We start from the raw sequence: 16023 nt of genomic DNA on the forward strand, positions 1-16023 counted from the left end.
TCTTTCTTTTGTAGCCCAGACTTTATTACTCAGCCCATACAGTAAACATGCTTGACTTTTGTTTTGTTTTTAAAGGGACAGAAAGTGGGTGGGTTTCTGGGGTGAAAGACTTTCGCCAGCCCATCCACCATTGCACCCAGTGTGTTTTGATGATACACTTTTGCCTTTAAACGCTATCCCTGGAATGTAACCCCCACATAAGTTGTGAGTCACCGGTATGCAAATACAATTTTTGTATAGTTTTTTCCTTTTTTAAAATCACAGATTAATGTGGAAATCAGATGGAACAGACTTATGAATGAAAATGTGCAAATTGCCTTTCAGAACTCTATTCTCAGCCCTGGTTTTTTAACAACAACTATTGATGTCTTCTAATTGCAAAGAGAACCTTGAAGATAAAAGCTTAGATTTCCCCCCCTAAATGGCAAAATAACCCTCTTCAACCTTGCACAAAGTACGGCTTATTAAAATAATCTCCCTCTTCTTTGGAGAGGGGGAAAATGCAATTTCCCCTCCCCTTTAAAAAAAAGACATTTTTTGGAGAGTTGAAGGTTGACAAAGATTTGTTTCATCATGTTACACACTAGACTCAAGTTTCTTTTCCTGCTGCACAGTAAGAATAATAAAAAACACCCTATAAAATACGATTCCAACAGGAAATGAAACCTGAACCTTAATTGCCAATTCAAACATCACTGTGCAAGTTGTTCAGAGTGTTAGCCAGCATTTCCCAACCTGGAATTAAGCACACAGCACTCCAGTTTCCCATCTGTGAACTTAGCTGCTGTCTCACACTTCCTGCACCTCAGTTCTGAAAGGTGATCTACACCAGGGATGGGCAAGCTTGAGGCTTGCTGCAACTACAGTACTTCGTTTTCTGCCAGAATCCTGAGATCCACCAACCAGCCCATTGTGCAAAGGAAATATATTTAGAATTAAATATACTTCTAAAGCTCAGGAATTTGTTCTGAGTACTTTTGTTAACCTCTACTCTAATAAGCACAAAACATCTGGGTGTGGGGTAGAGGGAAGAGCATGAATGAATGCTGTATTGTATAGGAATGTAGCTAGGCAACCAAGAGCACGAGGGGAATCTCTTGTACGGATGCCACTTCAATATTGCTTTCAGCAAAATAGAGGATATCAACGAGAGCTCAGCAATGCTTACCTTGTAAACCACCAAAATGTGATGTTCGAAAGGAAACCAGAATTTAACTCTGGACAGGGATTCTACAATAAAAAGTTGAAGACATGAATTTGTAGGTTTTTTTAAAAAAAATCCAATATTTTAGCCAAAGCTTTTGTAGCCAAAGACTACCATGCATTCAAAATCATTTGGCGATATATCCTGGGATGTATATATTAAGGATGTGCTGGAACTCCTGCCAATTTCCTGCTCCCCACCACCTTCCCCCAGCTCTGAGCGGTGTTTGAAGGGCTATGGCTGGATTTCACAATCTGATCTCAACAAATCCTGCTAATAGCAGACATAAAAGCAAGGAGTGGATGTGTGTTTTAGCTATTACCAGATAGGAAGCACAGGGGATCCTTGCTGATGGAGCAGCCAGCCGGGGGGGGGGGGACCACGAGGCAAGACAATAAAAAGCCTCTCTGTCCTGCTGCCAGCAGACTTTATTAAGACCAGGTTGTGGCAGAATGGAAAGAAAAGCTTTTCTCTTACTGCAGAATCCACAATCAGCTTCCAGGCCATATGAAAATAAGGTACGATTGGCCCATTCTTTCACACACAGCCAGCTACTAATTGTCACACAAAGAGACAAACATCCCACAATCCCACCACCACCAAAAATCAACTACTTCACCAGGCTGCTGTCCCAATTTCTGCCCTCTCCCTCCACAATGCCCTTTTAGCAAAGAACATCACACATAAATTAGCACCTCATTAAGTACAGCCCTCTCACACATGGCTTCTTCAAAATAGGCTACCAGCTAGTCCAAACTCACACCATGCCTGCTTCTGGGTTGTGGATAGGGAGCAGGTTGTCATGGGGCTGGATTTGGTACATGAAGCCTACAATTGTTGATGTCTAAGGTAAATACTTTCCTTAAGCATATAGTCCAGAGGCAGAACCCTAATCAGAGACACTTAAGGTGAGATGTAGTGGTTTGTTCCAAGACACCTTCCAGGAAAATCAGAGGATGTGGACATGCATTCTTAAATTAGCTTGGTTGCTCATGAGAAACTATAGAAGGCAGTCACTGTAAGAAGGACTTACTTACAGGGTCTAAGTTAACCGGAGAGAAAAATGGAGGCTTTTCTTTAAGACACGAAAGAACCAACTCTACAAGGATCAGTGCCAAGTATAGATAAAATGTGATAATCCGAAATCTGTCTTCCATTGGGTTCTAGGGAGAGATACAAGATTTTGAGTCAATACACAAGGAAAGTGTTCTTCACTAAAGGCGCAGGAAAAGGTTAAATGGTTAATGAAAGTGGAAAAGTTAATGAGGTCAAAGGAGAAATTGGGTAAAACAACAGACATATATAGTGCTGTATGTATATGCTCCCCTTGAGGGGGAAAAAACAAATTATTTAATCAACTCATGGGGTGAAACACCGACGCTGTCTCCCTAGGACATTGATGAGGAAAAAGACCATTCGATTAATAAAATATTATTATTAAAAACAAATATTTAATATTTCAGGTGGCTATTAAGTGCAAAGCCTAATAAAGCTCTTTAGGATCTTGTGTGATAGTAAGTCTTGCTCTGGTGCCTTAGCTGTTTCCCACTGGAATCAACTGCAATCCCCACCCTCTTCCTTTGTGAAGAAGTATGGAAGATCCTGCCTTCTGGGCTAGAAATCTGAGCCTCAAGGCCTCCCCATTTGGCCTGCAAGGCCATTTCATCCAAGCCATGGTCACCTGCCCTGCACCTGATGTCAAGTGCTTCCCAGGTGCCAAGCGTGGGGTTTGCAAAGCCCCTTGCCCAATTTTTCCCATGCACCCATCAACCAGTTGATTGTTTGATGTTTGGAAAAGGTGGGGGAGCAGCAACATTGTCCAATGACATTTGTGGTGTCACACCATGGCCACTGGTGTGAATGAAATTTAACACAACATGCCAGTATATTGGTCAAAAAGTCACAGTTCCCTAACACAACAGGTGAAAGGAACAATAGAAAATGGGACAGGAGTGCCAACATTAAAATCAGGAAAACTAATGCAATATTCTGCCATGTCTGCAGGCACCCTTAAGACTACAACTCCCATCAGCCCCAGCCAGAGAGGGGCAGGGGGTTGACAGATGCTGTAGTCCAAACATTTGGAGGACAGTAGAGTGGTGAAGGTTGTCATAGACATTCTAGTTATATGACTCCCACCTTGTTGGATTTGAACTATTTTCTGATTCACTGCTGGACAAAATGAAAGGTGCTGATTTGGATCGTTAAAGACCTAAATGGCTTGGGACTTGGATTCCTTAAGTACTGCCTTCTCCCATTATTTTCCATCCTGCATGCTTCATTCAAAGTCTGAGGCCTTGTTCCAAGTGGCATTGCTGAATGAGATATGGCAGACGGCCACTAAGACCTTGCCCATTTTAGCAGTTAAACCCACTTTATGGAATGCTTTCCTTAAGGAGGTTTGCCAGGCTTTCATACTTTATTATTTCAGGCAGTTGGCCAAAGCACGGCTGATTCAGAAGGCTTTTAGAAGATTAGCTTCCCTAGATTTTGTTGCTCTAGCTTCGTTACCTCAAATGATTGATGATGTTTTGTTTGTGGTGTTTGATTTTGGTGGCGGTGATGATACTGTATTTATTTAATGCATTGCATTGTTTTTCATTAAGTGAGCTGCTTTGAGTTCACTTTGTAAGGAAAAGTGGGGTACAGGTCACTAAAGAAATAAACACAGAAATAAAATCTGAACACACCGATTTTCATTCCAGTATCTCCTTTCAAAGACACATAAGACAAGAGACCTCCCTATCTTCCTGCCTTTACAGAGGAGCTTGACTTTCCTTCCTTTTCTCTGAGAAGAGGAAACACTCCTCTCTGCAGTGCAGTGTCCCCATAGCCTCCACTCACATTCACAGTCCATTAGCTTGCCTTTATTTGTATTTAGCACCCTGTGAATGTCCCAGGTATTGGTGTTTTGGAAGAGGCAGGCAGCAGAAAGTAACACAAGCTGCTCCACCCTTAACTCCCATTAGATCTACCTCTCCCCACAGAGTGCCATGCCATCTCCCTCCCTAAATACTAATTTGGGGAAAACATGTCATAAATGTACACATCCTGAATAACATAGACATATCCCATTTACCTGAGCTGCAGTACCAATGATCTTGGACCGTAAAGGGCTCACAGCACACAGCACACACAAGAACCAGAAGATGATGAGAACTCCTGAGGACTGAACTCCATGAAGCCTCTCATACTGGATGAGCAACATGGCCAACAGCTGCAGAGAAAGTAAAGGTGGAACACATGGATTACAGCTGTGAAAGAATGAATGCCTCCTTATCTCTTAGCTTGGTTTAAAAGACTGGATCTGAAACACTGCTGTCGGTTTGTTTGTTCTTCCGCTTCCATTGGTCTCATGCACACCATTCATTAAAAGCGCTATGGTACCACTTTAAACACTCAAAGTATTAGGATGCTGAGAGTTGATTGGTGGCCTCTATTCCTTTCACAGAGCTACAATTTCCAGAGTCCTCTGTGAAGGGGGGTTGACTGTTAAACCACTCTGAAAACTGTAGCTCTGTGAAAAGAATAGGGCTGTCCTAACAACTCTCACCACCCTTAATGAACTACAGTCCCCAGGAATCCTTGGTGGAAGCAATGACTCTTTAAAGTGGCATAATAGTGCTTTAAATGTATGGCATGAATATGGCCATAGTTCCGTTCCCTCTCCCCACCAAAAGAAAAAGCGCTTTGCTTTAGAACTAGATAACAGCATAATTACTGTATATATATAAAAATAAGGAAACAGCTTGGTTTTTTTTTTCCTCATCCAGGAAGACATGGCTATTGCCTTTTAACTCAGATATCCCACATTTGTATTTTCATGTTCGTTTCCATCATACAACCTTTAGATTTCATAGAGGCTCACTGAAAATATTATTTGCTTTCTTGCCACAAAGGCAAGGAAAAACTTTGTGCAGTGCAGAACAGTAAAAATGACCCTTCCTCCTTTGCTTATATGCAGAATTCTCCAGTGCTGACTTTTAAAACGTGAAGAGAAATAGACAGTATTAACTAGATGGAAAAATTATACCCTTTAAGGATACGATTGCTTCTTATTATCATTCAAATAATTATTTTGTTCAGAATTCGGCTGTTTCAGAACTGCTGATCTTGTATAATCCAAGATAATATGACATATTGTCATATAACAGTAGCCCTGAGGACTCCACAGATAAATTAAGAGGATGAAGAATGGCAAAAGCAATTTGAAACGCACATCTGTCAAAGTTCTGTCTGCCTCCTCTATGGCAAGGCCTTAGCTCAGTGACAGAGAAATCGCTTTGAATGCAGAAGGTCCCTGGTTCAACCTCAGACACCTCAAGATAAGGCTGGAAAAGACTCCTTTCTGAAACTCTGGAGAGCTGTTGCCAGTCAGTGTAGACAGTACTAAGCTAGAGGGACAAATCAAATGGCCTGGCTTAGTATAAGGCAGCTTCCTGTGTTTTCCCATAATAATTGCCATCATTCTCTCCACTAAATTTGCTGCTGATAACTGAACAGTCAATTCCACAGCCATCTCTGGGATTCTAAGAGGCAGCCTTGCCTGATCTAAGAAAATTAATTCACATCACGTTTCAGCATTGACCCCCATGCAATCAATAACATCAACAGAAAGGCATACTGACCATTGTGATGCCAACAAGTAAGGGTGTAACAAAATATACGGGTGCTGGGGTTCTGCTCTGAACAATTCCATGGAAAGCGTAGAAGAGATTGGCCCAGCAAACACACCAGAGAACAAAAGCAAAGACCTTCAAAAGAAAGAGAGAGAATGTATGTATTCAAAGAGCATTTATATTGCATCATATTCTGAAAGCAGCCTTGCACGTTAGTCATAAAAATTACTAGTCCCTGCCTGCCCACACCTACACATGGCAGTTGTTTGTACAATATTGATGGCCTGAAGAGGAGAAAGAATTATAGAGTTGGAAGAGACCCCCAAGGGCCATCTAGTCCAACCCCTTACAATGCAGGAAGCTCAACTGAAGCACCCATGACAGATGGCCATTCAACCTCTGCTTAAAAACCTGCAGTGAAGGAGACTTCACCACCTCTCATAGGAGTCTGTTCCACAGTTGAATAACTGCCAGAAAGTTCTTCTTGGTGTTTAGTCGGAATCTCTTTTCTTGTAACTTGGAGTATGTTTCCGGGCACAATTCAAAGTGTTGGTGCTGACCTTTAAAGCCCTAAATGGCCTCGGTCCAGTATATCTGAGGAGCGTCTCCACCCCCATCGTTCCACCCAGACACAGAGGTCCAGCGCCAAGGGCCTTCTGGCGGTTCCCTCGCTGCGAGAAGCCAAGTTACAGGGAACTAGGCAGAGGGCCTTCTCGGTAGTGGCGCCCTCCCTGTGGGATGCCCTCCCACCAGATGTCAAAGAGAACAACAACTACCAAACTTTTAGAAGACATCTGAAGGCAGCCCTATTTAGGGAAGCTTTTAATGTTTGGCGCACTATTGTATTTTAATATTTTGTTGGAAGCAGCCGAGATTGGCTGGGGAAACCCAGCCAGATGGGTGGGGTATAAATATTAAATTATTTATTAATTATTATTATTATTATTTCATGCCCTACCCTCCAGAGCAAGAGAAAACAAGCTTGCTCCATCCTTCATGTGACAGCCCTTTAGACAGTTGAAGATGGCTATCTATCTCCTTTCAGTCTCCTCTTTTCCTGGCTAAACATACCCAGCTCCCTCCTCTGCACAGATTCCAGCTTGTCACCATCCTTCTTAAATCGTGGTGCCCAGAACTGGACACAGTATTCCAGAGGTGGTCTAACCAAGGCAGAATAGAATGGGACTATTACTTCCCTTGATCTGGACACTATAATTTGGTAATGCAGCCTAGAATAGCATTAGCTTTTTTTGCTGCTGTATCACACTTTTGACTCAAGTTAAGCTTGTGGTCCTAGATCCTTTTCACATGTACTACTGGCAATCTAAATGTCCCCCGTCTTCTATTTGTGCATCTGCTTCTTCCTGCCCAAGTGCAGAAAAAAACTGCACAGGTTTTTATTTCCGTTTGCAAGCATATGCTTTCTTGCTGCTCAGCCAGAGGTGATTCGTACTTGCCACAGCCTACTGGCAATCGGCTATTCACAAGCTTGTCTTAGAGTACCAATATCCCATGCAGAGGCAACTACATGTACATTTCAAGACATGTGAGCAATGAGTGGGGACATGCCTGCACCAGGAAAATCACAGGGCAGATGGTTTGCTATTGCACTTTTTGCGCAATATTTTTGCAAGTCCCATATCAATGACAGTGATGTTCCATCTGCTTGCAGTACGAAGGAAACTATTTGTGCTGCCATTCACCCTGGATGTGCCCTCCAACACAAGAGAAGGAAACTACACAGTCAGGGTGCCAGTGCTTGGTATTGCTTGTGACGACAAAAGGCCAAACTCTCCCCTCGCAAACCTACATCACTCTGTGAACTTTAAATCTTCTGCTGGTTTAGGAGCTTAGCTTTGGAACCAAAGCATTTATTTAGAAGTGGCAAATGGCAGTGAGGTTAAATCTTTGTAACAACCCATCATTTCATGAATTTCTTTTAATTGTTGCCACTTCTTAGAAGGCTGTATGCTTTTATTCTCTTGAGTTGAAGGGCACATCTAAACTGAATGGAGGCACAGCAGTTTCACGTGTCCACAACATTCAAATATCACCTGCTGAAAATCAACATGGTCAGATGGTGCTCTTTGTGGATTGCTTAAGGGAAGTCATGAGATGTTAAATTTGCTGTGAGCTGGAAGCACATTGTTTCAGTACAGCTTTAAAAATCTATAGAGATTTGGCTGTTGACTTCAATAAGTGATGGGCTGCATCCATCTAATAAATTGAATAGATTCCTCCTTCTCTTGAATTTATAACCCTGTCAAATCACGTGAAACTCAACAGGAAACAAAAGTAACACCTGGGTCAAGAGATTTTCTTAATTATTAGCAATAACGCCACCAAAACAGAACTCTCCCCCCCCAGAGGACAGCTGAGATTAAAACCCAATTAAAAATGCATGCCCATCACTTAATCATCCAAACGATTGCTTCCAAAAGTGGGAAAAGATCTTTAGCAGCAAAAACGGATAGCTGCACAGAGTGATGAAATGCAGTAGCGGAGTGTGCGGTGCAGCAGAGCTACCCTCCCGACACCAGCGTTGCTGCTGCTTCCCTGGATGGGGTTAGGCAGTGGCAGCAAGGTCAGGTCAGTGAGAGTGCAGTGGGGAGGGAAGCACTGCTGCCAATGCAGTGCTCCCACTGGTATATGTGTGCAGCCCTGACTTTGCTGCCATGCTGCCCCATCCAGGTAAGTGCCAGTGATACCAGCTTGGGAGGGTGTTTCCACCTCACCACACGACCTGCTTACGGATGGGAATGTTGAGTGAAAGGAAGGAAGGCTGTCTAAAGACCTAGTAAGTGTGCAGAGTCTGGGAGGCCAGAACTCAGAAAATAAGGAGTCTAGCTAACTACGCAAGTGGCAGAAGCTCTTCCCCCATTTTCTCCCACCCACACCCAGAACCTTTGGAAGGGTCTGCTCATGCTTTTGGAAGGGCTTTAGCTCAGTGGCAGAGCACATGCTTTGCAGGTCCAATTCCTGGCAGCTGTAGCAAATGCTCCTGCCTGAAACCCTGCGTCAACAGTGCCCATCTAGAGGGACCAAGAGTCTGATAGATATGAGGCAGCTTCTTATGTTCCTTTTGTTTAAACAAAACACAAAAAACTGCATTCCTCACCTTTGGGTCCCTAGATGTTGTCAGTCTACAACTCCCATCATTCCTAGCCAGCATGGCTAGTGGTCAGGGATGATGGGAGCTGTAGTTCAAGAACATCAGGGGACCCAAGTTTGAGGAAAGCTGCATCAGAGCAGTAAGTCTATCATTTTCGTAAAGCCAAATTCCATGCTTCAAAAACTTATCTGACAGTACAAAGGCAATTTGCAGATTATCACAATCACGTTATTTCGTGACATTTTGAATGGAGGGCATACGATTAAGTTTTTTTCTAGCCATTTTCTCTCATTAGGCACAAAACTCTGCCCTTATCTGCAGTCAGTGTGTGTGTGTGTGTGTGTGTGTGCATGCGCGCCGCATCTTACCGTTTTAAACCTGCTCAGCACAGACAGTACAATGTAGCCTCGGTTGTTGCATTTTAGATAAAGGAGATAAAAGGGCAAGATGCACCAAAGATAGAAGCACGGGACCCATGCCACAACAGTCATCTGGAAACATGGTGTTAGGTCTGGGCTGTCAGTGTGCAGCGTAAGGTTGGGATCCTGGAAAGGATAGGGAAAGCATTAGTGGACACAACAGGGATACTGACTGCTCCAAGCCTCTATCACAAACCAGCAAAGAGCCGAGTGACTCTGACATGTTTTTCACCCCAGAAGGAAATGCAAAGCCAAATATCCGAGCACTTAACGCCCTCTGAGCCTACTTGTACCATAATGCAACAATTCACCATATCAGCCCACATTCTCTAATGCAACACAATGCACTCTTTCATCTCAGCCCTGACACACCTGATAACCTCCTGCCTTTTCATATCTCTGAGTGGAACTAGTTATACACACACACTCTCTCTCATGTGCAGCTGACTGCCTCTGCCACTTAATAAGTACCATAAGATGAAACCAGCTTGTGGGGTGGGACGGGGTACCTTAAACATTTTTTTCTCGCCCTAATGGAAGACTATTCAAGGTCTTTCTTAATCACCCAGAGCATATTGTGATATCACAGTGAGATGGAGACCTATGAAGATCCCCAGATAATGCTAACTTCTGGCACTTACTTTATCTTCATCATTTATTACATTTTTATCCGATCTTCCCTTCAAAGAGAGGCACGTGGTTCTTCCACTCTCCATTTTATCCTCACAACAACTCTGTGAGGTAGGTTAGGTGGAGAGACAGTGAATGACCCAAGGCTGCCCCATGAGCTCCAGTGCTGAGTGGGGATTTGGACCAGTGGCGTAGCGTGGGGGGTGCAGGGGGGCCCGTCCGCACCGGGCGCAACATCTGGGGGGTGCACTCGCAGCTCTCTGCCCCTAGGGCAGAGGGGGCGCAAATTACTTGCCTTGCCCCGGGTGCTGACAACCCACGCTACGCCACTGATTTGGACCACAGTCCCATCTGGCCTGGTCTGACACCCTAGCCACCCCACTGACCTTTCATGGTACTAAAGTAACTCCTCATCATGAGGTCAACTTCCTCTGACTCCATCACACAGAGCAGGAATGAGGAACCTGTGGCCCTCCAGATGTTGGGACTTCAAATTCCATAATCCCTGACCATTAGTCATGCTAGCTAGGGCTGATGGAGATTGGAGATTGAACATCGGGAAGGCCACAGATCCCCACAGCCTTGATGTAGATGATGCATTTTTTAAAAAAATACAATGGGGTAGAACTTTCTGCTAAATTGATGCTAGTTAAGTCCAATGCTATTAGAAGCCACTGGCTACAATCTGATCATGGGTGGATTTTCTTGCACCCTGGGCAATGTTGCCCAACCCCTTAAATTAGAAATGAGAGTATATATGCCAGTTACACCTAAGCACATTTAATTAAATAATTAAAAGGCTCTTATGAGCTCCCAAATACTGACACTCCCGGCAACTCTATTCTGACCTTTCAGTCAACCTCTGCTCTGACCAATCTATTTTGCTACATATTCCTCCTCCCCAACATCCTGTTTGATTCAAGGGAAGAAATAGTCCTGCTCTATTCTGCCTTGGCCAGACCACACCTGGAATAAAGTGTCCAGTTCTGGGTGCCACGATTCAAGAAGGATGTTGACAAGCTGTAACATGTGCAGAGGAGGGCAACCAAGGTGATCAAAGGTCTGGAAACAAAGCCTTATGAGGAACACTGGGTTTGTTTAGCCTGGAAACCAGGAGACTGAGAGGAGATATGATAACGAACTTAAAATATCTAAAGTGGTGTCCCATGGAGGATGGAACAAGCTTGTTTTCTCCTGCTCGGGGTGGTAGGACATGAACCAATGGCTTCAAGTTACAAGAAAGGCGATTCTGACTAAACACCAGGAAGAACTTTCTGACAGTAAGAGCTGTTCGACAGTGGAACAGACTCCCACAAGAGGTGGTGCATTTCAGGGGGTTGGACTAGATGACCCTTAGGGTTCCTTCCAACTCTACAATTCTATTATTCTATCATTTCCCCCATCCCGCAGAACTCTGACTGCACCTCCAGCATCAACTCCAGGACTTCCTGGGTACCAGATGAATACCTTCCCAACCCTCTGGGAATCTCTTCAAGCTCCTCCCACCCTGCTTCCTGATTTAACCAGTGCCTCCAAGATATCTCCATGGGACTCATGACAGTGAATATAGTGGGTGAGTGGCATGTATAAAAGGACTCCTCTCTCTGTTCTGCCCCAATGTGGCTAAAGGAAAAACATGACGGGAGTTACAATGCACAACATTTGGAAGCGCACCACATTGGGTACCATCTCTTGATCATGAGGGAGAGAACTATGAGAAGACAGCTCTGCAAACGAGGGTGAATTTAAAACCTACTAGCTTAACTCTCTCATAACCATAAATAAATCCTTCTTTACTTCCCTCTCCTCCAGTGAAGGTGAAAGGAACAGGAACAGAACAGGCTTTAGATACACCCCTTGTTTACAGTGCCATTTGCACTTCCAAGTGGAACTAATTGCACAGGGTGTAGGCTCCTTCCACTGTCTCCATTTCTATCACCACGGGGATTCGCAATTGCGCTACAGGAGGTGGCATACCAGGAATGCCACAGGTTCACTACAAGTCAGCCTTTGGAAGTCTCAATGAAGGTGCATGAGGAGGAGGAAGAGAGGGAGATCATTCCCTTTCCTCAAGCCTGTATACTTAACATTCCTGGAATAATTAAGAAGATCAAAAATGACTAACTATCCTGATTTCAGCTGTATATGTGCAAGAAGAAAAACAGGGTTGTCCACTGTTCGTGAACTTGTGTGTTACAAGGATATATATTTTTAAGTGACTGTTAAAAGCTATCAATGATACTCTGCTACATTACTAAGCCAAAAGAGGACAAATAAAGTTTAAATTAGATGAAAACCATATCACCAACTTCATTAAACAAAAAGAGAGCCGACTCAGAAACAAGACAAGAAATACACACAATTTGTTCTCAGTCCTTTATCTTAATGGTTGGGACATTTACGCAGCGTTTATGTTATTTGCACAATAATCAAGGTTATTAATACTCCATTATATTGTCATTATGGGTTGGATGCAACTAACTAGTCTCACTAGCAGAAGCCAGCACAATGACTTTTACTAGCACAATGCGCCTTCTCCCCCATCTTCCCCCTGCACTACCCAATTGGGTTGGGAGAACCCTAAGTAAACCTCCTTTGCAGAATGCATTTAATTGGCGGAAAGATGCACACACGGGACTTCTGTAAGATGGGCTTAGTGACCTGTTTGGATGCATTTCAATAATACTCTTCCTGCATGCCCCTGACTGAAGCTAATAAGGGCAGGGAGAAGAGAAATGCAAAATATACCAGTAGACTAAGGGCTGCTTCATATACTATGCTGGAAAACACATATGTTTCATATATAGTAAATACAACTAGGAACCAGGGTCAACTGGGAGATCCCTGCAACACATTACATATCACACATATTTTAGTCATGTGCTTTAGAACACCAAACATTACATTTTAAGGTGTGTGCAATGTGGAAACATGGCAAAAATGCAATGCAAGATTTTTTTCTTAACAGTGGGGCAGTAGTCAAGGCTTGCAGTGACATTTCACAGTAAACAAGCTGCTAACCACACTTAGTGCACACCTGTGAGTCAATTATACACATTAGTCTCTTGGCATTCCTAAAAATCAATGCTAAACCTCTGCTAGGTAATAATTTTGGGAAGCGCTCACACATTTTGGAGCAAGACCCTGAAAAGGCAGTTTGCCCTTCATTCTTATTTTGCCCACACATGCTCCATTGATTTCTAAGTGCCAACCGCCTGACTCATTTCCTTCAGAAACTTGTGCACGCAAATAAAACCAGGTCACAGATAAGAACATTATACCTTAATGCCTGAAATGGCATTGTCACAGCCTTACTTACTGAAGGCAGAGGTGGGTGGTAAAGAACAGTTGGGTTGCTGTAAGAACAAGCTCAGCCTTTTCTAAAATACTGTGTGTGTGCGCGCGCGCATGTGTGCGTAGGATGCACATAGGTACATGTCCAGTTTGTACATATATGCTTTGGACCATAAAGAATACATTAACACCACAGTGTTTCCTATTATTTTGAAAACCCCCACACACCCAACCACAGAACTGGAAGCCCATGAAGACCGTGTGGCAAAGGCTTCCAGTGTATAGCAGCATGCACTCAATCCCCAAGCACAAGGAAGTGCTTGTGGGGAAACTGAAATACCCACTTCATACTCTTCAGCTTCCCTCACTTGGAAAGAAAGCTATGAATGACAACGGAGACTAGTCACTAATGTCCTAAAACAAAAACAAAACCCTGCCATTAACAAAACCGATGACACTTCGCAATTGTGTATGTTTGTTCTGACTGAACTGTGTTTGTCAACAACAATAAATTGTTGATAATAATCACCACCAACTAAGTTGGACAAAAGCACTCTTGGCCGCACTCATCACCTGGGATTCCAGGTTCAAGGTCAGATCCAAAAGCACCCTCCCAAACTGAACCTGAGTTTTGAAGGGGTTTGCTCTTCCATCTCAAACAGGTTGGAATTCTATCCCCAAATCGGTAGTTCTTTCCATCTCCATCTTGTTTGGATGAAGTGCCAATTCGCTTGCCGTCATCCAGCACATTACTGTCTCCAAGCAATGGTCCAGCATCTCAGCAACCTCCTTGGAATTTGACAGAATGAAGAAACAGAGATTGGTGTCAGCCACATACTGGTGACTCCACACTCTACTTCTCCTGATGATCTCTCTCGATAGTTTCATGTAGATGTTCAGCAGCATGGGAGAGAAGTTGGAACCAGGAGGAGTGCCATAGGTCAATAGCCCTATGTCAAACTGGTATTTTCCAGCATCACCTTCCAGGAAGGTTTGGGAGCAGAACAAGACCCTGCCCCTTTAGAATCACCCCATCCAGGTGGTCCAAGAAATGGTACTGAAAGCCACTGAGAGGTCCAGCATAACCAACAGGAATGGACTTGACATTCTAGTCCCTGCCATAGATCATCCACCAGGGGGGACCAAGGCTGTCTCAGTCCCACAACCAAACATGAAGCTGGGCTAAAAGAGATAAGCTGCTTCATCCAGGAAAACCTGGAGCTGAGAGGCCACCACATACTTGAGCATCTTACTCCTGAATGAAATAATAGAAAATGCAACAAATGGTGCTTTTGAATGTGGCTGCACATCTTCATTCACAAAAAAGGGTGCATCTAGTCAATTCAAAAAGACGTTGATGGAGAAACACAACACAGCTGAGATGTGTATGTAGCTGCACATTCACCTCCACTGGCAGTACATGATAGATTTCTCTTGCTGGATTTGGGCAGTTTATTGAGGGATGGAGGCAGAAACTTAATGTATGGAAAGTCAGTCCATTTACTTCTCTCCATTGCTAGTGCTCTAGAGATCTTGTCATGTCTAAAATGTCCCATTGCCTAAAGTACTTAATGGGCAAAACAAACCTATCCCATTGTTTCCTATTTAACTCGCTGGATTGAATGATCAAACTGGTATAGAAATGTAGGAAACCTGGGGCCATGGAGTAACCTCTTTTCAATTTTGGGCTAAGAAACTTTGCGCTAAGCCAGCACAAAATAGGCACCTTCTGTTTCTATAATTCCCCTGTCATCTACATCATACAGGCCTGCTCATTAGCAGTAAGAGAGGCTGTTGTGCTCCAAGAAAACCATTGGCAAGAAGCATCAATACTGCTTGGATGATCAGCCCACCTGGCAGGTGATAAGAGTGATCAAGCCAGACAGATGGATTTTCTTTGCCTTGCCAACATCACAACCAGTGGGTGGTGAATTATGTGCCAATACAGTATCCAAAAACCACAGACCATTTAGTGTAACTCAAGTGGCTTGAACAGCCTTTGAAACATTCGTTCCAAGTGCTGACAACGTTAATCAAATTGTACACCCAATCTTACGAAGAGCATTTGAAGGGAGTAAAAAATAAATATGATAGAGGTTCGAACAACACAATTTGGTGGAATATTGCAATGAGGATCTACTCTGCACAAACACTGCAAATATGTTCAAGTGTAAATCTGATTCATCTAACTGAGCTTGAGTAATTTACGTAGGACTGTAATTGGCATGCCATGAAGTTGATTGAAAGCCTAACTTGGATTTTAACATCTGGCCATGGCACATGGATAGGCACTCCAACCTACAGGATATTATGATTATTATTATTATTAACTTAATTGCAAGTAACTCTGTTGCTGTCACACATATTTCTAGTGCTATAGAACAAGGTTTCTCACTCACAACAGCAGAATTAAAAAGCACTAAAAAAGTTATGGCTTAAAAATAAGATTTATTCTGCAATAAGGGACGTAAAGCAACCCAGCTAGAAAATATTTTATTCCCAAAAATTATATTATGATATAATAGCCAATAAGCTGATTGTTCTGGATGCTGACTCAGCATCCTCAATGCTGATTAAAAGGCTACAGTTAGCAGCACTTGATAAAGGGTGGGAGGAGGAATCCTCTGCCTGGACCATGGTGGGAAATCTCAAGCCCAGGGACCAAATTCCAGCCCTCTCTGTTTTGCCTCTGGGACTCTCGAGACCACGCTCCACACCTTTTCTCCCTTGGGGCCACCCACGGGC

At 43.4% G+C, this 16023-nt stretch overlaps 1 protein-coding gene across 3 annotated transcripts in view; it reads right to left on the reverse strand.

Annotated features, from left to right (window-relative positions):
- ABCC3 (ATP binding cassette subfamily C member 3) overlaps window positions 1-16023 on the reverse strand; it is a 74526-nt gene that overhangs the window by 40954 nt on the left and 17549 nt on the right. For all 3 annotated transcript variants that reach the window (XM_082211017.1, XM_082211018.1, XM_082211019.1), the window contains 5 exons: window positions 9304-9480; window positions 5833-5958; window positions 4284-4421; window positions 2242-2367; window positions 1169-1230 (listed from right to left, as the gene is read on the reverse strand). In XM_082211017.1, coding sequence (XP_082067143.1) covers window positions 1169-1230; window positions 2242-2367; window positions 4284-4421; window positions 5833-5958; window positions 9304-9426 — 575 coding nt within the window. In that variant the 5' untranslated portion in view covers window positions 9427-9480. The remainder of the gene's footprint in view (window positions 1-1168; window positions 1231-2241; window positions 2368-4283; window positions 4422-5832; window positions 5959-9303; window positions 9481-16023) is intronic.

This window comes from Podarcis vaucheri, assembly GCF_965113315.1.
Source record: "Podarcis vaucheri genome assembly, chromosome: 2".
In the NCBI taxonomy this organism is placed as follows: domain Eukaryota; kingdom Metazoa; phylum Chordata; class Lepidosauria; order Squamata; family Lacertidae; genus Podarcis; species Podarcis vaucheri.